At 45.6% G+C, this 25754-nt stretch overlaps 1 protein-coding gene across 2 annotated transcripts in view; it reads right to left on the bottom strand.

Moving 5' to 3' along the window:
• clpb (ClpB family mitochondrial disaggregase) overlaps nt 1–25754 on the bottom strand; it is a 210632-nt gene that overhangs the window by 20251 nt on the left and 164627 nt on the right. The window contains exons 11-16 of one of the 2 annotated variants that reach the window (XM_063054711.1): nt 22308–22469; nt 21030–21186; nt 13161–13234; nt 9685–9804; nt 8024–8128; nt 492–1548 (exon numbers count right to left, since the gene is read on the bottom strand). In XM_063054711.1, coding sequence (XP_062910781.1) covers nt 1303–1548; nt 8024–8128; nt 9685–9804; nt 13161–13234; nt 21030–21186; nt 22308–22469 — 864 coding nt within the window. In that variant the 3' untranslated portion in view covers nt 492–1302. Of the gene's footprint in view, nt 1–491; nt 1549–8023; nt 8129–9684; nt 9805–13160; nt 13235–21029; nt 21187–22307; nt 22470–25754 lie in introns of those variants that run through there. The other variant, XM_063054713.1, reaches the window with a different exon arrangement.

The following is a 25754-nucleotide window of genomic DNA, read 5'->3' as shown; positions in this document are numbered from 1 at the left end:
CAAAACTTCTCCTAAATGTTGAAATCAAACACGAATCCACCACTTCCACTTGCAACTCATTCCACCACCCTCTGATTGAAGTTCCCCTCATGTCTCCCTTAAACAGTTCACCTTTCACCCTTAACCCATGACCTCTAGTTCTAGTCTCACCCAACCTCAGTGAAAAAAGCCTGTTTGCATTTACCCTATCTATACTCCTCATAATTTTGTATAACTCCCTCTCAATCTCCTACATAATGTAAAGATTTTTAGTCCTCAAGTATATAAGGATGTAAGTAATAAAGTCAATTCAATTCAATACAATCCAGGGAATGAAGTCCGAACCTATTCAACGTTTCCCCATAGCTCAGGTCCTCAAATCCTGGCAACATCCTTGTAAATTGTAAATTTTCTCTGTACTCTTTTAGTATTTTGTGTGTGTTTCAAAGGAAGTTTCTGTAGTGTGAACTTACCAAAAGAATAAACAGATTTAGAACACGAAGAGCTACTTGCCAAAACTATCCACATTTTATTTAAATACCTTGCAATGCTTTCACAGTTTCCTGTTACAATACAGAACAATCAAGGGCTACATAGCAAATGGTTTATGATGTATATGTATGAAACAGGAACATTTGCTTTTGCATTACCATTAAATAGAACTTTCAAAAAGAAGACACACAATTTGTACATCTCTCTCTCAGTGATTAACTCTGCCACAAACAGTCCCAAGCCCGGCTGTGAGAGGAGGAGGGTTGTACATGGGGCTAGCGACCCCTTCCCGTAAAAACCCAGAGCGACAGGAACACCAACAGAAGCCCTAAAAACCTCATCCTTGGGAGAGGAAGGATCTTTGACGAGCAATGTGAAAGACTGGCCCAGGACAGGGCGCTCTGGCAAGCTGCTGTTGGTGGCCTATGTCCCAGTAGGCGCGATGGGGCTTAATTAAAATTAATTAATTTCTTGGTGATTAGTGGGTCACTTGCCCTGTACAAATGGGCAGTTTTCACCACTATGTCCTGCTTCAGAACTGAACTCTGGTGGATGCTGTATTTATTTCTGGGTCAGTCACATTTGGAAACTGTCCTGGAATCAGCAGATCCGAAACCCTCGCTCCTGATCACTGCAGTAAGTTCAGTCCTTCATCCCCGTCTTCAGGATCATCTCCCACAGTGAGTAACGGCTATGCATGGCACCGGGCAGCAATGAGAGTGGGGAAGGTGGGATTGATTCGGGACTCAGAGCTGGAGGGGGTAATAGAGAGGTGCCTAGTGAGTCTGCTTCCATTTAAGTCTCTCCTGTGTTGGTGTCTGTTCTGCACTGTCACCAGTGAGACACCTTGCTGGTTTTCATTGGAGGCTGAATATCCAGCTGCCGGGTCTTGCTGTCCTTGTCCACAATCTCCAGCCTGATCTTCGCACTGTTGGAGTCAGGCTCCTCGTGCCTCCCTCCTTGTCCCCTGACGGCCTCCGCACCAGGACGCTCCACAGCGATCCGCAGGGTGCAGCCATGGGGCAGCAGCTCCTGCTCATAGGCAGCCGCCAACTGGTTAACGACACGTCGTTCAACCTGGGGAGATTACACACAATACGCAACAGTACAACACAGTGCAGGCCCCTTGGCCCGCAATGTTGTGCCACGCTTCTAACCTACACCAAGATCAATTTAACCCTTCCCTCCCGCATAACCCTCCATTTTTCTATCATCCATGTGCCTATCTGACAGTCTCTTAAATGCTCCCATTTAGACTTTGTCACTCTTTCAATCTTCATCTGAAATTTCAAGTTTAATTGTCATTCACTCATACACCTGAATATAGCCAAACAAAACAGCGTTCCTCCGGGGCCACGGTGAAAAACACAGCACCAGCAGCACACACAGCACATGTAGCTATGAGGGCTAAACAACATACAGTCACACAAAGTATATATAGCCCAAGTCCCTGAGCATCATGGCCTGTACATTGATGGTGCATGGGATGATGTCCTGGAGCCATGTTTCTGCAAGAACATGATGCAGCAGTTTCTCATCATGCGCTAGTACAGCTGCACACAAATGCAATCCGGCTTGTCCTCCACCAAGCGAACACTGGAGGGCAGCAGCAATGGGAGGGGACAGCCCCCAACCCAGCACGGACCCCACCACACCTCTGCTCTTTCCCACATCTCCCTTCACAACTACCCCACCACGCCTCTGCTCTTTCCCACATCTCTCTTCACAACTACCTGAACTAACAGAGAATAGCACAGCCCACTGTGTCTGTGCCGACCATAATGCCAATTGAAGCTAATCCCATCTGCGTGCATGTGATCCATATCCCTCCATTCCCTACCTGTTCTTGTCCCTATCTAAATGCTTCTTCACTGCTGCTAGTGCGTCTGCTTCGACCACCACCCCTGGCATGCACATTCCAGGCAATCACCACTCTCTGTGTACAAGCAAACCTTGCATGGAGTGGATAGCCAGAGACATAATTTTAAGATGACTGGAGGGAAGTATAGGGGGACTTCAGAGCAATACACTAATGTGTTGGAGGAGCTCAGCAGGTCAAGCAGCATCTATGAATGGGAATAAACAGTTGGCACACTGCCAAGGAGGTGGAAGAGGCAGGCTCATTAGGGACGTTTAAGAGACTCTGAGATAGGCACACGGATGATAGAAAAATGGATGACTAAATGGAAGGGAAGGGTTAGATTGATCTTGGAGTAGGTTAAGAGGTCAGCACAACATCATATGGGCTGAAGGGCCTGTACTGTGCTGAACTGTTCTGTTCTAAGCAAAACACACAAAATGCTGGATGAACTCAGTAGGTCAGGCAGCATCTATGGACAAGAATAAACAGTCGGCATTTCGGACCAAAACCGTTCATCAGGATTGGGGGGAAGAAAACAAGTCAGAGTAAGAATGTGGGAGGACTGGTGAAGTACAGAGCTGGGAATTTTATAGGTGAAAGAGACAAAGGGCTGGAGAAGGGGGAATCTGATAGGGGAGGACAGAAGACCATGGGAGAAAGGGAAGGGGGAGGAGCACCAGAGAGAGGTGATGGGCAGGTTAGGAGATGAGAGAGAGGGAAATGGGAATGGTGAGAAATCAATGTTCATGCCATCAGGTTGGAGGCTACCCAGATGGAATATAAGGTATTGCTCCTCCAACCTGAGTGTGGTCTCATTCTGATAGTAGACGAGGCCATGGTCTGACATGACGGAATGGAAATGGGAAGAATTGAAATGGGTGGCCACTGGGAGATCCTGCTTTTTCTGGCGGATGGCGCGTTGGTGCTCAGCAAAGAGGTCTCTGAATCTGTGTTGGGTCTCAATGATACACAGGAGGCCACACCGAGAACACCGGACACACTATATGACCCCAACAGACTGACAGGTGAAGTGTCACCTCACCTGGAAGGACTGTTCCGGGCCCTGAATGGTAGTGAGGGAGGAGGTATAGGGGCAGGTTAGGATTACGGTGTGTTGTTTGGATTTTCAGCATCACGTTTGTGTTCTATGTTCTGTATCTTATCTTAAAGCTACGCCATCTAGTAGTTGACAGTTCCACTCTGGGAAAAAGACCCTGACTTCCTACCACATTTGGGCACTTTGGCAGGTCAAATGTGAAGAGAAAGTACACAGTTAATGGCAGACAAGTGGAGAGAGTGGTAAAGAAGGTGTATGGCATGATTATCTTCATAAGGGTGTAAGAGTCAGCTGTATATAAGGGCACATGGAGCATTGGTGGGCCCATTACAGGAAGGATGTGGAGTCTCTGGAGAGGGTGCAGAAGAGGTTCACTGGGATCAGGGAGTACGAGCTATAAGAAGAAGTTGAATAAACTTGGAATGTTTACTTTGCAGAGGTTTATTTATTTAGAGATACAACACGGAACAGGCACTTTCGGCCCAACAAGCTGCACTGATTTAATCCCAGCCCAATCACGGGATAATTTACAGTGACCAATTCACCTACTAACAGATACATCTTTGGAGTGTGGGAGGAAACCAGAGCACCCGGAGGAAACACACATGGTCACAGGGGGAGGGGAGGTTACAAACTCCTTACAGACGGTGCTGGAATTGAACTCCAAACACCCTGAGTTGTAACAGAGCCACGCTAACCACTACACTACCGTGGTGCCCTGCTATGCTAACCTCGCTAACCAGTACACTACCGCGGTGCCCACTCTGCTAACAGCTCCGCTACCATGGTGCCCTACTAATTTGGTGGAGACCTCATTGAAGTATGCAAAGTTACAAGGGGCGGGTAGGTTAGATGGTCAGACTCTTCCTCCCAGGGTAGCACCACTGGATACCAGAAGGCATAACTTGAGAGTGGTGAGGATATGCAGCTGGCAAGTCTTTTTAAGCAGAGTGGCGTGTGTCTGGAATGGGCTGACGGGGTGGCAGTGGATGCAAATATGGCAGTCAGACTGGCGTTTAGAAGCATGAGCGGAAATCTCATTGAAGCCTACCGAATATCCAAAGGCCTAGGTAGACTTGCGGGCAGAGGACGTTTCCTCTAGTGGGTGAATCTAGGACCAGAGGGCACAGCCTCAGAATAGAGGGACAAACATTTCGAAAAGAGATGAGGAGAAATATTTATAGCCAGAGAGTGGTGAATCTGTAGAATTCATTGCCACAGATGGCTGTGGAGGCTAAGTCATTGGGTATATTTAAAGTGGAGATTGATAGGTTCTTAGCAAGGGCGTCAAATGTTACTGGGAGAAGGCAGAAGAATGGGGTTGAGAGGGTCAATAAATCAGTCATGGTGGAATGGTGGAGCAGACTCGATGGGCTGAATGGCATAATACTGCTCCTATATCTTATGGTCTAAATCAAAAACCTCACAACATAAACACAAGAGATTCTGCAGATGCTGGAAATCCAGAGCAGCATACACAATGCTGGAGGGATGTGGACATTGTGGGATTAAGGGCCTGTTCCTGTGCTGTACTGATCTAACTCTGAACAAAGTTAGCTGAGGTAGCTGTGAAGTGCGGTTGGCATATTTCTCAGAGGAACACTTACAGTAAACACAGAACAACAAAAACTACAGCACAGTACAGGCCCGTCAGTCCATAATGTTGTGCCGTCCTTTTAACCAACTCCAAGATCAATCTAACCCTTCCCTCCCTCATTACCTTCCATTTTTCTTTCATCTCTGTGCTGATGAGAAGCTCTTAAATCTCCCTCGAGTACCTGCTTTTACCACCTGGACTTCCCACGCACCCACTACTCTCTATGTAAAAAATTTAGCTCTGACATCCTGACTCTATTTTCCTCCTTTCACCTTAAAATTAAGCCCTCCCTCTTGTATTAGCCAACCAGTTAGGATACTCTCCACAGTTCACAGAACATAGGTCAGTACAGGCCCTTCGGCCCACCACATTGTGCTGTCCTTTTATTTTACTTTGCGATACAGTGCAGAGTTGGCTCTTTGAGCCACGCCACCTCAGCAACCCAGACTAACCCTAACCTAATCACGGGACAATTTACAACGACCAATTAACCTACCCGGTACGGCTTTGGGCTGTCGGAGGAAAACAAAGCACCCGGGAAAACCCATGCACTCTCTGGGGAAAACATACAGACTCCTTTTTGAACAGTGCTGGAATTGAACTCTGAACTCCAGAATGCCCCAAGCTGTAATTGTCATGGTCCGGTCCGTAAAATCCGCATTCTGGTTCACGGTCCGGTCCATCGATTCCTTATTCCGGGTTTTCCTGTTTTCCTTGTTCCATTGGGTGCCTTAATTGAGGCACCTGATTCTCGTTTTGGGCTGGCACATAAATACCTCTCAAACCAAGGATTCCCTGCTGGACTGTTCCCTTCCCCTTTCACATGAAGTCTTGCCTGCATCCCTATCAAGTTCAACTGCTGGAGTGAGACTGGAGCCTTGCCACGCCAAGATAAGGAACCAGCTATTTTTGAGTTTGGAACTATTTCTTTGTGTCCCCGTGTTTAGTGTCTGTGTCAAAGAAGAGTCCTGGCCCTAAGTCCTGACTCTGTGTAGAGCCCCAGCCCTAAGTCCTGTTTCCAAGGAGGGGTCCCAGCTCTGTGTTCTGTGTTCCTATGTTCCAAGTTCCACGTGCCACGTGCTGTGTTCCAGTCCTGTCCAAGTCAAGGCTTCGTGTTCTCGTCCAGTCTGGGAGTCCCTTGGCAATTTACCTTGGCAGTCATCCTGGCCCTGTGTCCTAGAAAGGGTCCCAGCCCTGCACTCCAAGGAGGAGTCCTGGCTCCGTACCCAAGAGCCTAACCAAGCCTTGTCCAAGAGCTGAGCCAAACCTAGTCCAAGAGCCATATCCTGCCCTGGAGTACCTCGTCTAAGGCTCTGAGCGTCCAGTCCATGTCCAAGGCTCTGTGTTCCTGTGTTCCAAGACTAAGTCCAGGTGCCGTGTTCCAGCCCTGTCCACATCTGAGCTTCAGGTCCTCATCTAGTTCCGGTGCCTTGCCCAGACCAGGAGTTCCTCGCCCAGCCCAGTGCTGGAGATTCCTCGTCCTGTCCTGTAGCCACATCCTGCCCTTACCAAGATCCTAGTCCCAAGTCCTAGCCTATACATGGGTTCTGGTTCCGAGACAAGACCCAGGTTCCAGGTCCTTGTCCAGACTATGGTTCCGGAGTTCCGAGTTCCTAGTCCAGGCTCCTTGTTCCTAGTTCCTAGTTCCATGTCCAGGTCCTGTGCTTCTAGCCCAAGTCCTAGCCCAGGCCCTGAATCCTAGTCTCGTCCAGGGCCTGTGTCAATGTCCAGCGTGGTTTCTTCCCTTGCTTTCTTGACAAACCTAGTCCTGTTCCTAGTACTTCAGTGTCTGTGTCTTGCATTTGGGTCCGCCATCAACGCCCACTTATGACAGTAACAGTGTCACGTTAACCGCTATGCTGTTGTTGCGTATCAATCTACGCAAGACAGCATGTGTTCCCTCCGACAAAGACTTCTGTTTTGCTTTATACCATGTGCCTAAGAATCTCTTAAGTGTCTCTAATGTATCTGCCTCTACCACCACCCCTGGCAAGGTGTTCCACACACTCACCACTCTGTGTTTTTTTAAAAAAAAAACCTACCTCTGACATCCCCTTACACTTCCCTCCAATCACCATAAAATCATGCTCCCTCATTGTTTATTGTGTGCAGGAATGTTGTTTCGTTTGCTGATATACTGTACATGCGTACGATGTATGATAATAAACTTGAACTATCACCCTCCTTCACTCCTTCCTGCTCTCCATTTTATTTCCCTCTCCCTGCCTTCTCCACCCACCATGTTCCCTCTGGGCTTTGACAGGCTGAACTGCCTTTGTGGTGATGTCGTAAGATCTGGGGTACCTGGGGTGTCCAGGGAAGGATGGTATCTCTGGTGAAGTGGCTTGTCGTGACCGTTCTGGGGCAGCTCATTCATTTTTGTGCTCCACCAGACACTCAGCTCTCACTTGTGGTTCCAACTAACTGTTTGCACGTGACAGCGGCCATATCCCAGTACACCACTTTGAAAGGTGGGCTAAACCAGGCGAGAGCAGCCAGCAGCCTCATACCCGGGTGAGGCAGGGACATGTCTGTCTGAGCATGTGAAGTCAGCTCTGGCAGACTGGGCGGATGAGACCAACAGTGAGGTTCGACGGCCAGGAAGATGGTTCTGCAATAATTCGTGGAGAGCAAAAGGCATGACAAGGTACAGGAGCCATCATGGTCATCCACTGCAACCAAGGAAGACCCCAGTTGTGACGACTACTCGTACCACTGGATCTGGACTTCCGAGGCTGAGAGAGTGGAACTGTCCCAGTGCAAAGGCTTTTCCGCTTTAAAATCTCTCCCTCACAGGCTTCCGGTCACCATTGGAAACAACGGACAACCACCACGGTAAGAAATGACCATATGGACCCTTGTCCCCTGCCCCTGTCTGGATTACTGTAACACCCCTCCATTCTCTGTCTGGGCTGCGTGCAGCTGACGAGACGCTGGCTACATTACTCACTCTGATGTACGACATATTCATATTTAATCTGTTTTATTTACCGAAGCTGTGATTTATTGGCAGGGCTGCCCCGGCCCCCAGACTCACCTCGTGTTTGATGGATCTCGCTCCGTAGTGCAGGTTGTATCCTTCTGCCAGAACATCCATCACTTGCCGGTCCCACTTCAGGGTGATGTCATGTCGCTGCTTGGCCTGAGGTGGAAACAAAAGCTGTGTGTTTACAGAATTTACTGTGCCTTCTTTCTGTTCTCATACGACTCAAGATTCAGGGCTCTCCAAAGTCATTTCCAGTACACAACTGTAAAGTGGAACAGAATAATTGGCAGCACCAGCAATCCGGGTTTATCCCACTGCTCTTTGTAGGGAGTTTGTACGTTCTCCCTGTGACTGCATGTGTTTCCTCTGGGTGTGCCAATTTCCCCCCACATCCCAAGGACATAGAGTTTAGGGTTAGTAAGTTGTGGGCAAGCTGCGTTGGTGTCTGAAGCATGGCTCTGCCTTAGTGCATCTTTGGACTGTGCTGGTCGTCGACGTAAAACAATGCATTTCACTGTATGTATCAATGTGCATGTGACAAATTTAAAAAATCATAATCTTAGTTGTTACTCCAGATCCAGTGCAGCACAAAAAAAAACAATAGGATAAAGAACACAATAATAATTAAAAAAACACAATAATTACAAATATGCAAGACAGCTTATATACACAGATTGACTGTATGTCCATAAAGTGACGCTGGGCACAGGAGTGTCTGTGCATAAGGTGACTCTGACAGGAAATGATAAAGTAGTGGTGGTTGGGGGTGTGGAGGGGTGGGTTAGTGGGTGAAGGTGTTGATCAGCCTTCCTGCTTGCGGAAAGTGTTTCCAACTTGGGGTCCATAGACCCCTTGTTTAACGGTATTTGAGGCCATCACAGAATCTCTGCTGCTTAGACATTCAACTTACCCAAGTCCAAAATTTAAATATAGTCCGCTTGATCAGGTCTTTCATCCTCTGGCTAAAGAAATTCCTCCTCATCTCTCTTCAAAATGGAGATGAGGAGGAATTTCTTTAGCCAGAGGGAGGTGAATCTGTGGAATTCTTTGCCACAGACAGCTGTGGAGGCCAAGTCACTGGGTACATTTAAAATTGGGTTGAGAGGGATAAAAATTCAGCCATGATAGAATGGCAGAGCATACTTGATGGGCCGAACGCTCCTACGTTTTATGGTCCAGGCTGGGCAAGATCCTTCATGTTACTGGCCCTTTTCCAGCAGCTTTCTGTACATGTGTCCTTGAAGGCAGGTAGGCTGGCGCTGGTGATGTGTTGGACAGTCTTGACTATCCACTGTACAGCCTTCCTGGCCGCCGCTGTTACTTATTTGGGTGACACGGTAGTATAATGGTTACTGTGACGCGTTACAGTGCCAGCAACCCGGTTTCTAGTCTGAGGCTGTGCCCTCTGGTCCTAGACTCGCCCACTATAGGAAACATCCTCTCCATGTCCACTCTACCTCGGCCTTTCAATGTTCGTGAGGTTTCAATGAGATCTCCCCTCTGCCCCCCATCCTTCTAAACTCTAGCAAGCACAGACGCAGAGCCATCAAAAACCAACTCGTACATTAACCCTTTCATTTCCATGATCACTCTCATGAATCTCCTCCCATGCCAGAACATTTGTTCTTAGATAAGGGACCCAAAACGGTTCACAATACTCCCAAGTCTGACCAATGCCTTATAAAGCCAATATTCCTGGATTCTTTTCTTACCTTCTTGGCCCAGAAGTTTAACTCCTTGTTGACAAGCTGAATCAACTCCGAATGACAGAAGGGGAGGAAATACACAATTTCATTGATTCTGCCCAGAAATTCATCCCGTCGGAAGTGTGCCTGGATGGAGGGAATTTCAGATTTGTGTCAGAATCCGTTCTTTCATTGTTTCGTTAACACCATGTTACGAAGGTGACTACAGTACAGACCAGGTGAGCGAGGAGTAGGTGAGAGAGGTAGAGTAATTCACAATGTCAAGTGCTGTAGGGAGACTGTGAGGCTGCACCAGTCACCGTGTTTGGTATCTCACTCTCACATTGAGGAAATCTTCAAAAGGCGATGCCTCAGAAAGGTGGCATCCATCATTAGGGACACTCATCACCCAGGACATGCCCAGTTCTCATTGCTACCATCACGGAGGACCCACACTCAATCAGGAACAGCTCCTTCCCCCTCCACCGTCAGATTTCTGAATGGACAATGAACCCATGAACACTAACTCACTATTTGCACTCTCTTTTTGCACTACCAATTAATTTTTAATATAAATATTTAACTGTACTTTATAGTTTTGTCAATATATTGCAAAGTACTGCGGCTGCAAAACAACAAATTTCGCAAGATATGCCAGTGATAATAAACCTGATTCAGATCGATGTTATGAAAGATCAGCTTTATTCACCATATACATTTACATATATTCGGAACATGCTGTACATGCAACAAAAAACACTATAATTATAAGAAAGAATTATATTGAAATAAAATTAGAGGTTAAAGTACAGATACGAAATGAAATGTGCATAAATACTAGCAAATATTTACAACGTAAATAGCATTATAAAAAGTGGTTTAAAGTGTTTACAGTGTAGTGATGGAGGTAATAGAGGAAGGAGGGAGGCTAACTAGAATGGTTGATCAGACTAATGCCTGGGGGAAGAAACTTCTAAGATGGTGTGAAGTTTTTGTTTTAACATCTCTATGTACTTTCCAGAAAGAAGCTTGTATGGCAAAGTTTCTCTTTCACGTCTAAACCAACACACAGAAAATGCCGTAGGGACTCAGCAAGTCAGGAAACAGTTGACATTTTGGGCCACGACCCTACATCAAGAAGCCAGAATAAGAAGGAGGGTGAGGGGAAGGAGGACAAACTAGAAGATGATAGGTGAAGTCAGGTGGGTGGGGGAGGAGAGATGAAGTAAGAAGCTGGGAGGTGATAGGTGGGAAAGGTAAAAGGCTGGAGAAGAAGGAATCTGATAGGAGAGGAGAGGGCCATATGAGAAGGGGAAGGGGCTAGCGAACTGGGGGAAGTATTGGGCAGGTGAAGAGAAGAGGTAAGAAGGGGACCAGAGTGGGGAATTGAAGAAGAGGGAATGGAGAGGGGGAAGAATTACCAGAAGTTGGAGAAATTAATGTTCACATCTAAATATATGGATATTTTTTGGAGATTTAGCTTTTAATTACCCAACAGGTAGTTAACCTGATCAACCATTCTAAGAAGTCGTCTTAATAGTAGTTAAGATCTTAGAACTTTCTGTTTCTTTAAAGTCCACCTAGGATAATTCCGCTGGGAAATATGAGCATGGGTACATTTACAGCCCATGAGAATATACTTACGATGATTTCATAATGGGGTTGTTTTCTTTGGAGTGCCGGAGGCTGAGGGCAGATCCGATAGATTACGAGGGGCACAGATATGAGCAGACGGAGATGATCTTATTCTCAGGGTTGTAATGTCTAATACCAGAGGGCATGCATTTAAGGTGAGAGGGGGTAATTTCAAAGGAGATTCAAGGGGCAAGTTTTTTTTTACACAGACTGGAGGGTGCCTGGAATGTGCTGCCTGGGGTGGTGGTACAGGCAGATACATGACAGACGTTTAGATAGGCACATGAATGTGAGGACAATGGAGGGATATAGACACTGTGTTGGCAGAAGTGATTAGTTTAATTGGTCATTTGATTACTAATTTAATTGGATCAGCACAACATTATGGGCCGAAGGGCCTGTTCCTGTGCTGTACTGCTCTGTTTTTCATATGTTCTATTTCTTTAACCCGTGTATTAACTGTTTAACAGTAATTAAAATCTTAGAGGGAAAAGAAATCAGAGATGTGTAACTTGCCTGCAGTTATGTTTACTGGGATTACCTGATAGGAATGGTGAGGGGCAATCGGAGGAGAACCCACCCTAGGGTTTTGTATGGAAACAAGAGTTTCTCACTGGAATTAGGGTATTTAGGTGGCAGTAAGGATGTTGTAGCGGGGGTGGTAATGGGGATGAGCTCCCAACTACCTATTAAATGGTCTCAATTCCGTGCATATCAAATAGTCTCTGATAACCAAGCTCTGCTGTCTTGTGGCTATATCCACTCACGGAGAAGGCCTCAGGAGTAAATCCTGAGGAAAAACCTGGAGCTGCAATCCCTAAGGCAGTCCTACATTGCAACTCCTGCAATGCCGCTCGTGCCAAACAGTATTGGTTTCTGCCTGTTATTTTGGATTCATCAGCTGCGTGGTGAGGGGGAGCCTGCTGCATGGGCAAGAGCTGGCTCTTCGTATCGGACTGTCATGGCTTGTGTGTCGAACGCAGACAGGTAGGACGCAACATCCACCGTAAGTATTTGTAAGATATGTAAGTATTTGGATAGACATGGACTGATTAAGGATAGTCAGCATGGCTTTGTGTGTGGTAGGTCATGTCTAACAGACTTATGGAGCTTTTCAAGGAAGTTACCAGTAAAGTGGATGAAGGCAAAGCAGTGGATGTTGTCTACATGGACTTTAGCAAAGCATTTGACAAGGTCCCACTTGGGAAGCTGGTCAAGAAGGTTCTGTTGCTCGGCATTCAGGATGTATTCTTTAGAAGATTCAGGGGAGATTTGATAGACAGGTATACAAAATTATGAGGGGTATAGCTAGGGAAGCTGACTTTTTCCACTGAGGATGGGTGGGACTACAGCCCAAGCCATGGGTTAGGGGTGAAAGGTGAAAAGTTTAAGGAGAATATGAGGCAAAACTGAGTTAAGAAGGAGGTCATGAGAGTGTGGAATGAGCTGCCAGAGCAAGTGGTGCATGTGAGCTTGATTTCAATGTTTAAGAGAAGTTTGGATAGGTACATGGATAGTTGGGGTATGAAGGGCTATGGTCAATGGGAGTAGATAGTTTAAATAGTTTTTGGCATGGACTAGATCGGCTGAAGGGCCTGTTTCTGTGTAGTACCTTTCTATAACTCTAAACTTGTCTTTGACATCCCTCCCATACTTTCATTCAAACACCTTAAGATTCCAGGAATGAAAGGGTTATCATATGAGCAGCAATTGAAGGTTCTGTGCCTGTACTTGCTGGAATGAGGGGGTTCTCATTGAAACTTGTTGAATGTTGAAAGTGTTTGGCTGTCAACTCTATGTACAACTCTTTGCTCATTGATGTCTTTGAAGGTCTGAGAGACACGTGATGAAGTGAACAATTCCATTACCTTCAGGATGGGTCTGATCACATGCTCCTTGAACTGATTGGAGATGGTCACTTTCTCTGTCAGAAGCTCGTCATCTGCAGTAACCAGGGAGAAAAATGTGACAGTCAATGTTCCCTCTAATTTATTTTTCAGTTGTATGGACCAACCATCCCTCCGAGCAGCACATTTTTACATGGCCTGAAAACGGCACGGCATTTTAAATGTCTATTTTTGTAATACCTGTATACGTACCATAAATATTTAGAATGAAGATTGAAAAATCACATACTTTTGATTTTATTTATCAATTGAAAGGTATAATGAAATACAGGACAACAGAGAAAATCATTCACGTTTTGTAAACCTTTCTACCCGTGTCCAATTCCAGCTGTGAGGCAACAAAGGCTATGTGCGCGGGGGCATTTCAGATACTGCGCGGCGGTTTAGAGGGAACAATGGGTAGTAACTTCAAGCTGCTCTGCTATGACAAGAATAATTTTTCAGCTGAATGGGCTGAAAAATGACAGATGAAATTTAATGGAGGCAAGTGTGAGGTGTTGCACTTTTGTAGGACAAACCAGGGTAGGACTTTCACAGAGAACAGCAGGGCATTAAGGAGTGTGGTAGACAGAGGGATATGGGAATGTAGATCCATAATTCATTCAAGGTGGCATCACAGATAGATAGGGTTGTAAAGAGAGTCTTCGGCACATTGGCCTTTATAAATCAAAGTACTGAGTACAGGAGTTGGGATGTTATGTTGAAGTTGTATAAGACGTTGGTGAGGCCTAATTTGGAGTACTGTGTGCAGATCTGGTCACCTACCTACAGGAAAGACGTCAATAAGATTCACAGAGTACAGAGAAAATTTACAAGGACGTTGCTGGACACGCGTTAATGTGAAAGATTGAATTGGTTAGGAATTTATTCCCTGGAATGTAGGAGAATGAGAGAAGATTTGATAGAGGTATACAAAATTATGAGGGTATATATAAGGTAAATGTAAGCAGGATTTTTCCCCTGAAGTTGAGGGAGACTAGAACTAGAAGTCATGGGTTAAGAGAAAAAGGTAAGCTTTTTAAGGGGAACATCTTCATTGACAGGGTGGTGAGAGTGTGGAACGAGGTGCCAGCAGAAGTGGTGGATGTGTACTCAATTGTAACATTTAAGAGAAGTTTGGCTAAGTACATAGATGTGAGGGGTATGGAGGGCTGTGGCCCAGGTGCGAGTCGATGGGATGAAACAGAATTATAGTTCGGCATGGATTAGATGGTCTGAAGGGCCTGTTTCTGTGCAGCAGTGCTCTATGACTGTATGGACGAGGAATGCACAACGTATTTCAAATGACCCAACAAGTAGACAGGCCCTGGAGAGTGTCATGGAACAGAGAGACCCAAGCTATGTGCAGAGAGACTCAGGTAGGTGGTGTGGGGAAGGAGGCACTTGGTACACTGGTCAAGTGGTCTAATTCTGCTCCCAAGTCTTTCATCAATCAGGATATTCAGTACTTAAGTTGGGACATAACATCACAGCAGTACACAACACTGACAAAGCCACATTTGCAATACTGTGTAGAGTTGTACTTGTCACAGGTACAGCGCCTTGAAAAAGTATTTAGCTCCCACAGTTATTTTCATAGTTTGCTCTCTCATTTTCTAAATGTATAATAAAGTAGGATTTTTTGAGCTAATCTGCAAAATATTGTGCATCATGTCAAATCAAAAGAAAAATTCCAAAACCTGTCAACCATTTACTAAAAATTAAAAACCGAAATTGTGAGGCTGAGAAAGTATTAATCCCCTTTGTAATCACTATGCTAACTTTCCTCAGGTGCAATATACTATTACCTTAACAACTCACAATGCAGGCCTGTTTCAATGAATTTATAAGAATAAGTACACCCGCCTCTCTGTAAGGTCCAACAGTATGGTAGATTTTCAACAGACCAAACAAAAAGGAAGAAGAAAGAGCACACAAAACAAGTCAGGGAAATGATAATAGAGAAGCACAAATCTGGGGAAGGGTACAAGACCATCTCAAAGGCACTGAACATTCCTCATACAAACATAAGAAATAGGAGCAGGAGTAGGCCATCCGACCCATCAAGTCTGCTTCGCCATTCAATAAGATCATGGCTGAGCTGACTCATCTCCACCTACCTGCCTTTTCCCCATAACCCTTAATTCCCCTACTATGCAAAAATGTATTGAACCTTGTCTTAAATATATTTACTGAGGTAGCCTCCACTGCTTCACTGGGCACAGAATTCCACAGATTCACCACTCTCTGGGAAAAGCAGTTCCTCTTCATCTCCGTCCTAAATCTACTCCCTCGACTCTTGAGGCTATGTTCCCTAGTTCTAGTCTCATCTACTAGAGTAAACAACTTCCCTGCCTCAAAGCTTAGTGCAGTCCATCATGAAAAGGAGAAAAACATGAAACCATAGCCACCTTTCTAAAGTTAGTCGCCAGAGAAGAATAAAACTTGTAAGAGAGGCTACTGTGACACCAACAGTTAATAGACAATAGACAATAGGTGCAGGAGTAGGCCATTTGGCCCTTCGAGCCAGCACCACCATTCACTGTGATCATGGCTGATCATCCACAATCAGTATCCAGTTCCTGCCTTATCCCCATAACCTTTGATTCTGCTATCTTTAAGAGCTCTATCCATCTCTTTCTTGAAAGCATCCAGAGATTTGGCCTCCACAGCCTTCTGGGGCAGAGCATTCCACATATCCACCACTCTCTGGGTGAAAAAGTTTTTCCTCAACTCCGTTCTAAATGGCCTACCCCTTATTCTTAAACTGTGGCCTCTGGTTCTGAACTCACCCATCAGCAGGAACATGCTTCCTGCCTCCAGCGTGTCCAATCCCTTAATAACCTTATATGTTTCAATAAGATCCCCTTTCAGCCTTCTAAATTCCAGAGTATACAAATCCAGTCGCTCCAATCTTTCGACATATGACAGCCCCGCCATCCTGGGAATTAACTTTGTGAACCTACACTGCACTCCCTCAATAGCAAGAATGTCCTTCCTCAAATTTGGAGACCAAATCTGCACATAGTACTCCTGTGGGCCCTGCACAGCTGCAAAAGGACCTCTTTGCTCCTATACTCAATTCCCCTTGTTATGAAGGCCAGCATGCCATTAGCTTTCTTCACTGCCTGCTGTACTTGCATGCTTGCTTTCAGTGACTGATGTACAAGAACACCTAGATCTCGTTGTACTTCCCCTTTTCCTAACTTGACTCCATTTAGGTAATAATCTGCCTTCCTGTTCTTACCACCAAAGTGGATAACCTCACATCTATCCACATTAAACTGCATCTGCCATGCATCTGCCCACTCACCCAGCCTGTCCAAGTCACCCTGCATTCTCATAACATCTTCCTCACATTTCACACTGCCACCCGGCTTTGTGTCATCTGAAATTTGCTAATGTTACTTTTAATTCCCTCATCTAAAGCATTAATATATATTGTAAACAGCTGTGGTCCCAGCACTGAACCCTGCAGTACCCCACTGGTCACCGCCTGCCATTCCGTGAGCTGAGTGAGCTGCAGAAGTGGTTGCAACTGGAGATTAAGTTCACAATCACTAAGGCTTTGGACAAAAAGGGTATTTATGGAAGAGTGGCAAAGAGGAAGCCCTGGCCCAAAAAAAAGATAGCATTTCCCTGTCTGCACAGACTTTGTAAAGCATCACTTAGACAATACTGTAAAGATATGGAACAATATATTGTGGTTGGATGAGACTAAAGTGGAACACTCTGGCCTCAACACTAAGTGGTACGTTTGGCATAAATCTAATATTACCTATCAGCAAGGTAACACCCATCCCTACTGTACAGTATGGTGGAGGTAGCATCATGCTATGGGAATGCTGTTCAGCAGCAAGGACTGCTTAACTGGTCATGACTGATGGAAAGATGAATGCTGCTAGATACAGAGAGATCCTGGATAAAAACCTGCTAGCCTCTGCCAGAAAGCTCAAACTGAGGAAGAAGTTTGTCTTTCAGCAGGACAATGACCCAAATCACACTGCCAGAGCAACATGGAGTGGCTACAAGTTAAGAAAATTGATGTCCTTGAATGGCCCAATCAGAGTCCTGACCTTAACCCAATTGAATATTTCTACAACACCTCAAGATTGCTGTCCACCACCGCTCCCCACTATCCTGGTACAGCTTGAGCAATTTTGCAAGGAGGAATGGTCAAATACTGCTCCAATACATTTTGCAAAGCTAATAGAGACTTATCCAAAAAAACTGTTGGCTGTAATAGCTGCGAGAGGTGGTTAAACACAAAGCAAAAAGGGGTGAATACTTTTGAACCACTGATATACCAGGTTTTGATTTCTTAGTTTTTCATTATTTGCAAATTTCCTTCTTTAGGGCTCTACTGTGAAAGAAAAGGAGCATGTGATTCACAAATAAAAATCCTCAGTTAAGAGGATCAAAATCCCTGGTTGTAATTCTCATTTATGTGAACAAAGGATTGGGGCTGAATAATTTTTTCAAGGCACTGTACGTCATTACATACAGTGAAATGCATCATTCAGTGTCAATGACCAACACACTCCGAGGAAGTGCTGGGGGCAGCCCACAAGTGTCACCATGCTTCCAATGCCAACATAGCTGCCCACAACGTAGTAACTCTAACCATACATCTTTGGAACGTGGGAGGAAACCAGAGCCCTCGGAGGAAACCCTCAGCGTCACGGGGAGAACGTACAAACTCTATACAGACAGCAGAAGGAACTGAACCCCGATCGTGATCACTGCCACAGGTAGAGGATGATACTAACCAATATGTTACTGCACTGCCCAGGTTCTGGTCACCTTACATGACACCTAGAGGATGCCATAACACTAGAAAGGGTAGAAAAAAGATGTACAAGATGTTACCAGGTCTAGTGGGTCTGAGTCATGAAGAGAGGCTGGATAGGTTGGTACTGTTTATCCTTGGAGTGAGGAGACCAAGGGTGACTTTGTAGGGGTTTACAAAATAACGAGGGGGGGAAAAGTTGGGGGGGCTGATCACAATCTTCTTCCTAGAGTAGGAAAGTCTAAAACTAGAGGGCATTGATTTAATGTGGGAGGGGAGAGACTGAAAGAGGACCTGAGGGGCAACTATTTCACACGGATGGTGATCCGCATATGGAACGGGCTGCCAGAGGAAGTGGTACAGGTGGCTACAATTATGACAACTGGACAGATGCATGGATATAAAAAGTCAAAGTAAATTTATTATCAAATTACATATTCTGTACATCACCGTATGGTTCAGCCTTCACATGTGGCTTAGCTACTAAGCCCAGTGGATCTGTTTCTACTGACAGGAGAAGGGGCAAAGGCAGGTTTCTGGCACCTTAAAACCAGGCAGAAGGGGTTTGTCAGCCTTGGCTGGCAGCTCATATGGGAGAAGGAAAACTCCGATCTCAAACCTCCGCTGCCTTGCGGCTATACCCACTCATGGGGAAGGCTTCGGGAGTAAATCCCCAAGGGAAAATTCTAGAGCTGGAGTCCCTGAGGCAGTACTACGTTAAGTTCAACGTTGACTGGCAACTCCTGTGATGCTGCTGGTGCCAACTTGTATCGGTCTCTGCCCTTCCTTTGGGCCAATCAGATGCGTGGAGAGGAAGAGCTTGTGACGTGGGTAACAGCTTGCTCTCCATACCATACTGCCCTGGCTTGCATATCTAGACAGCTGGGACACAATATACCATATACCATACCATACTGCCCTGGCATGAATATCTAGACAGCTAGGACACAATATCCATGATCAACTCTGACCAACAGAGGCCTCACATGACACCATACATCTATTTTGGATTTATTTTCTTGCAGGAATTTACAGGAAAATAAAGGAATAGATCAGAATTTATGAAAAAACTATACATAAATAAAGACTGACAAATGACCAATGTGCAGAAGAAGATAAATTGTGCAAAAAAAAAGCACAGAATATGAGTTGTTGGGTCCTTGAAAGTGAGTCTGTAGGTTGTGGAATCAGTTCAGATTTAAGGCACGAAAAGTTATCCATGCCAGATCAGGAGTCTGATGGCTGTATGGTAATAACTGTTCCTGAGTCTGGTGGGTGTGAGACCTAACACTCCTGTACCTCCAGCCCGATGGTAGTAGCGAGAAAAGAGCTTGGCCTGGATGGTGGTGGTCCTGGATACTTCCTGTAAATGTGCTCAATGGTGGGGAGGGCTTCAGAAGAAGATGAGCCAATTGCTGTCAAGTGGTTGGGCAGCTTGGTCAGCATGGACAAGATGGGCCGAAAGGCCTGTTCTCCATGTTCCATAGCTCTCTGACTCTAACAACGTGCACAGCTCAGACAAAAGCTGTGACTCTACCCTCATCAACAAGCCCTTGATTTTTCCACTAACTCGATATAAACAATGTCTCCACAACTGAAGGTAGCATCTAACAAGAGCCTGACTGACCAGTATCTCACTTGCTGAAGCCATCATTCGGTACCAGACTGAGTCACACAGAATACTTACAATATCCCTTGAATGATGGAACCAAGTCTATTGTAGGCACCTTTGATAATGGCAGGTGGGCTAGGAATACAAACAAAAGAAAACCTGCAGATGCTGGAAATCCAAGCAACACGCACAAAATGCTGGAGGAACTCGGCAATCTTTTCCACAGATGCTGCCTGGCCTGCTGAGTTTGTTGGTGGGCTAGGAGGTCGTGAGGACTCAAAGGGAGATAGATAGGATCAGTGAACAAGAAGAATGGACAAAGCGGCAGAAGCATGGCAACACTTGTGGTCTGCCCTGAGCACCTACTCAGACTGTGTTGGTCCTTGATGCATTTCATAAACCCCACCTTGTTTGTCCCACTCCCATCAGGGAGGAGGCCACACCAGGACCACCAGACTCAAAAACAGTTACTTTCCCCACCTGTGCAGCTTAGAGGGAACAGTGGTGCTGACACCCGCCAGCTGCCCCCAGCACATCCATGGGTGTATCAGGTGTTAACGCAAATGACACATTTCCGCCAGAGAAAGCAGGATCTCCCAGTGGCCACGCATTTTAATTCCACATCCCATTCCCATTCTGATATGTCTATCCACGGCCTCCTCTACTGTAAAGATGAAGCCACACTCAGGTTGGAGGAACAACACCTTATATTCCGTCTGGGTAGCCTCCAACCTGATGGCATGAACATTGATTTCTCTAACTTCCGCTAATGCCCCACCTCCCCCTCGTACCCCATCCGTTATTTATTTATATACACACATTCTTTCTCTCTCCCTCTGTCCCTCTGACTACACCCCTTGCCCATCCTTTGGGTTTTTCCCCCTCTCCCCCTTTCCTTCTCCCTGGGCCTCCTGTCCCATGATCCTCTCATATCCCTTTGCCAATCACCTGTCCAGCTCTTGGCTCCATCCCTCCCCCTCCTGTCTTCTCCTATCATTTTGGATCTCCCCCTCCCCCTCCCACTTTCAAATCTCTTACTAGCTCTTCCTTCAGTTAGTCGTGACGAAGGGTCTCGGCCCGAAATGTCGACTGTACCTCTTTTAATTCCACATCCCATTCCCATTCTGATATGTCTATCCACGGCCTCCTCTACTGTAAAGATGAAGCCACACTCAGGTTGGAGGAACAAGCTGATCCCAAGCCTCTTGTTTTTCTGAATGAGTTTGGAGAATTTTATCAAACCAAACACTAAAGTCCGCTACTCTACCTTCATCAGTGTGCTTTGTTACATCCTCAAAGAATTCAATCAGGCCCTTAAGGCATGATCTACCCCTCACAAAACCATTTCACTGAATGCTTTGATGTACTGTACATGCGACAAATAAAGCTAATTTTTATCTTTTCAAAGGAAGGATTTGGAGCTATGCCCGCTCACTTTCCACGTTGTTACCTAGATTCTCAGCCAGTCGTTTCTTGCTCAACTCTTGGGCTTCCTGCCTCAGCTGCAAGGCGTGCTCGGCGATTTCATCGCTGGCTACGTTGGAGGTCATGATGAAGATTGCGTCCTTGCACTCGATGGTCTTTCCCTTGCCGTCTGTCAGCCTGCCCTGCAAAGATCGGGGTAAGCGGGGTGGTCGGTGGAGGTAAAGCAGAGGTGTGTGCCATTTCTCTGAATGAATACTACAAATCCACGGGGAAAGACATTAGGGTGCAACTGACTCATGTGAAGCAAAGATCATAAAGATTAACATGTTCAAATTTACTAACGCTTACTAACACATATGGCTTTGGTATTTGGGAGGAAACCAGAGCACCCAGAGGAAACACACACAGTCACAGGGAGAATGTACAAACTCCTTACAGAGACAGGGATTGAACCCTGATCGTTGGCCTACACTAGTGTTATAACGACCACGTGACCAAATTTGTACCTCCTTCCCATGAGCGTGTGGGCTTCCATCCACAGTCCAAAGGTTTACCAGTTAGTAGGTTAATTGGTCATTGTAAATATCCCCTGATTAGGTTGAAAGGTGGGTTGCTGGGTTGCAGTTCAAAGGACTGGAAGGGTCTATTCTGCACTATATGAACAAACAAGCAGTAAATAAATCAATAGATAATTAGATAGATAAATAAATAAACAAACAAAAATGCCACAGTTAGAGAGAAAGTACATGTAGACAATAAAGTGCAAGGTTTGATTGTGAGGTCGAGTCTTATCATACCAGGGGACCATTCAGTGCTCTGATAACAGTGGAGTAGAGGCTGTCGTTGAGCCTGGTGGTACATGCTTACAGGCTGTTGTTTCTTCTACCCAATGGGATGACGGAGAAGAAAGAATGCCCGGGGTGGGACGGATTGTTGATTACACCAGCTGCTTTACTGAGGCAGGGAGAAGTGTGGACCAAGTCCAGGGGTGGGAGGCTGGTTTCCGTGTTGTGCTGAGCTGTCCACAGCTCTCTGCAGTTTCTTGGAAAGTGAGGTAAATAGTTAATCTATTTGTATGGTTCAGAAGGGGGATGGGGCTTAGGGCAGGAAAATGGTGCTGATGTAGAACAGCCATCTTCCTATTGAATGGGACTTCAGGTATGAGGGCCTGAATGATAAGTAAACACAAGAGATTCTGAAGACGCTTGAAATCCAGAGTAACACACACAAATAGCTGGAGGAACTTGGCAGGTCAGGCAGCATCAATGGAGGGGAATACACCAGTCGTGCCTCCATTTCTTACCTCATCAAAGAGCTGCAGCATGATGGTCAGGACATCGGGATGGGCCTTGTCCACCTCATCAAAAAGGACCACGGCGTTCGGGTTCTGCTTCAGCTTCTTGGTGAGCTGTCCACCTTCCTCATGGCCCACGTAACCAGGAGGGGAGCCAATAAACTTTGCAACCTGCAAAACAATTCACCCCACTCCTTCTACATCCTGTGTGGTTGGTTGAAAAATGTCCGAATTTTGAACGGATCAATATTCAGCAAGGTGAAGGACGTCCATAATGAATTTGATTTTTAAAAAGTTTTCTACAATAGCGTGGTATACAGAAGACACAAAGTGAATTCCCTCTATGATGTCACATCAAACACTCGCAGGACTGGGAAACCAGTTAGGTACAGAGTAAATGCCCTCTATATTGTTCTGCCAAATACTAGGCTAGCTAAGAGAGCTAACTGTGGGTCCTGGAGATGGGCAACAGAGGGTTCTGCCCAGGCTGATGGCCTGGCAGTGTTCAGGGGGTATATCTGTGCTGAGGTAGCTGTGGAAAAAGAACACACAGCACCCATGGGTAACACAGGGGTGTTTTTGGCACTGTGGGGGATAAATGCCATCCTCAATGAGGTTGGGAACTTGTTAATTTAGTCTGTGTTACTCATAACTTGCCTGGTTTTTGCTTGCAATGAGCTTGTACAATAGCACTGTAGTGGTTTGAATACATAGTAAATGTACTTTTGGCAAAAGACGTGTTCCAAAGACATACATGCAGTAAGGGTTAGTATGTTGTGGCCAAGCTATCGAGTAGAAGCCGAAGACTTTTTCCCAGGGCAGAATGGCTAACACGAGGAGGCATAATCTTAAGGTGATTGGTGGAAACTATGGGGTGGGGGGTGATGTCAGGGATGGCGAGTGCGTTGGCACCTTGCCAGGGATGGTGGCAGAGGCAGATAAATTAGGGGCATTTAAGAGACTCTTTGATAGGCATATGGATGAAAGAAAAGTGTAGGGTTATGTAGGAGGGACAGGTTAGATTGATCTTGGAGTAGGTTAGACGGACAGCACTTTGTGGTTCTAAGGGACTGTACTGAGCTGTAATGTTTTATGTCTGATGTTCTATGTTCTGTGCTGGTGCTGGAAGCATGGTAACAGTTGCAGGCTGCCCCCAGCACATATCTGGACTGGGGTGGTCATTGATGCCAATGATGTATTTCACTGTTTGTTTTCATGTACGTGTGACAAATAAAGCTATTGTCCCATCAAAAACTCCACAGGTCATCAGGAGTGCTATGTATGCAGGGCCCTTGGCATTGTCAATGATCCCTCCCATTCATCCAACAATCTCTTTGATCCACTACCACCAGGCAGGAGGCACCGTAGTATTAGGACATGGACTGGTAGGATGGGAAACAGCTTCTTCCCACAGGCCGTAAGGCTACTGAACTCCCTGCCATCACCCAGGTCTCATTGTGTATGAAGCATCAGTAGTGTTATTCTGTTTACTTTTTAAACTTGTGTTGTAACTGACCTTATGTGGTAATATTACCTTATATGTTGTGTATCAGTTATATGTACTGTGTTGTGCCTGTTGTTTCATTTAGCAGTATATATAGTTCCAAGAAAAAAGCTTCTGAATCCTTTGCAAGTTCCTGGTTTTCTGCATTAATTACTAATAAAATGTGGTCTGATCTTCATCCAAGTCACAGCAATAGACAGACACAATCTGCCTAAACAAATAACACACAATCAATTGTACTTTCATGTCTTTGTTGAATACATTTAAAAATCTTTCACAGTCCAGGCTGTAAAAAGTATGTGTACCCTTGTATTTAATAACTGGTAGAACCTCCTTTAGCAGCAATAACCTCCACCAAACATTTTCTGTAGCTACTGATCAGACTTGCACAGTGGTGAGACCATTCCTCCATACAAAACTGGTTCAGTTCATCGATATTTCTGGGAAACCTTGCATGAACAGCTCTCATCAGGTCATGCCACAGCATCTCAATAGGATTAAGGTCTGGGCTCTGACTTGGCCATTCCAAAACACAATTTTTTTTCTTTTTAAACCATTTTGTTGTTGATTACTCGTGTGTTTTGGATCGTTGTCTTGTTGCATCATCCAACTTCTATTAAATTCAGGTGACGGACTGCTACCCTGCCACTCTCCTGTAAAATGTCTTGATACAATTTTGAATTCATTGTTCCCTCAACAATTGCAAACTGTCCAGGCCCCAAACCATGATTTTCCTTCCACCATTCTTCACAGTTGGTGTTGGTGTGCAGTGCCCTTTTTCCTTGAAACATAGAAATGTGTGTTTCTGCCAAAAAACTTCAACCTTTGTCTCATCTGTCCACAGAATATTGTCCCAGAAGTGTTGTGGAGCATCCAGGTGGTCTTTGCAAACTTGAAAGGTACAGCAATGTTTTTTTGGAGAGCAGTGGTTTCCTTTGTAGTGCCCTTCCATGAGCATAATTCTTGTTCAGTGTTTTTCTTATAGTGGATGCATGAACAGCAACTTTAGCAAGTTCTAGAGATTTCACCTCCTTCAGCATTGCACATTGTGCTCTTGGTGTGATCTTTGCAGGATGCCCACTCCAAGGGAGAGTAGCAACAGTACTGAGTTTCCTCCATTTATAGACAATTTCCCTTACTGTGGACTGATGAACACTCGGATCTTTAGAAATGGTTTTGTAGCCTTTTCCAGCTTCACGCATCTCTACAATTCTTCTTCCAAGGTCATCTGAAAGTTGTTTTGATCAAGGCATGGTGCACATAAACAGATCTTTCTTAAGAAGAGCAGTCTCCGTCAATGACCTGACTCTTTTTTATAGGGCAGGGCACCTTAACAACCCACACCTCCAATTTCATCTCATTGATTGGAACACCTGACTTCAAATAGCTTTTGTAGAAGGCATTACCCTAGATTTTCACATCTTTTTTGAACCTAGACTGTGACTGGTAAATGGTGTACTCAGTATTGATGAGAAGTAGTGTGGCGACCCACTTTCTGGCACCCACGAACCGGCTCACGAAACAGCGCACGCAGGCAGAGGGCCGGCAGCAGAAAGGGCGCCAGGCCATCTTCACCAGCAGGGGGAAAATCCCGCGCGCAGAAAGGGTCTGGGAATATGCATTCCCCACAGTAGTCCCGCCCAGGGAGGGCGGGAACGGGAAGGCTTTAAAGCGGGCCGCGAAGTCTGAATAAATCTCTTTCATCGCAACTCTAACTCACCGACTCCGTGTGGTTATTCTAGCGCTGTGTGTAGCACATCGCTACAGTTGGTGACCCCGACGGCCCAAACGATATTTGGACCAGAGATGACCGACGCTGCATCTGTTCACGCAGTTTCGTTACAACTGCCAAGTTTCTGGACGCTGTGACCCCATTTATGGTTCGAACAAGCAGAAGCACAGTTCCACATTCGGCAGATAACCTCGGAGTCCACTCGCTACTACTACGTGCT

Source organism: Mobula hypostoma, chromosome 7 (assembly GCF_963921235.1).
Source record: "Mobula hypostoma chromosome 7, sMobHyp1.1, whole genome shotgun sequence".
NCBI lineage: Eukaryota > Metazoa > Chordata > Chondrichthyes > Myliobatiformes > Myliobatidae > Mobula > Mobula hypostoma.
Note: the sequence above shows the minus strand (reverse complement) of the source record. Positions and strands in the feature narration are given on the sequence as shown.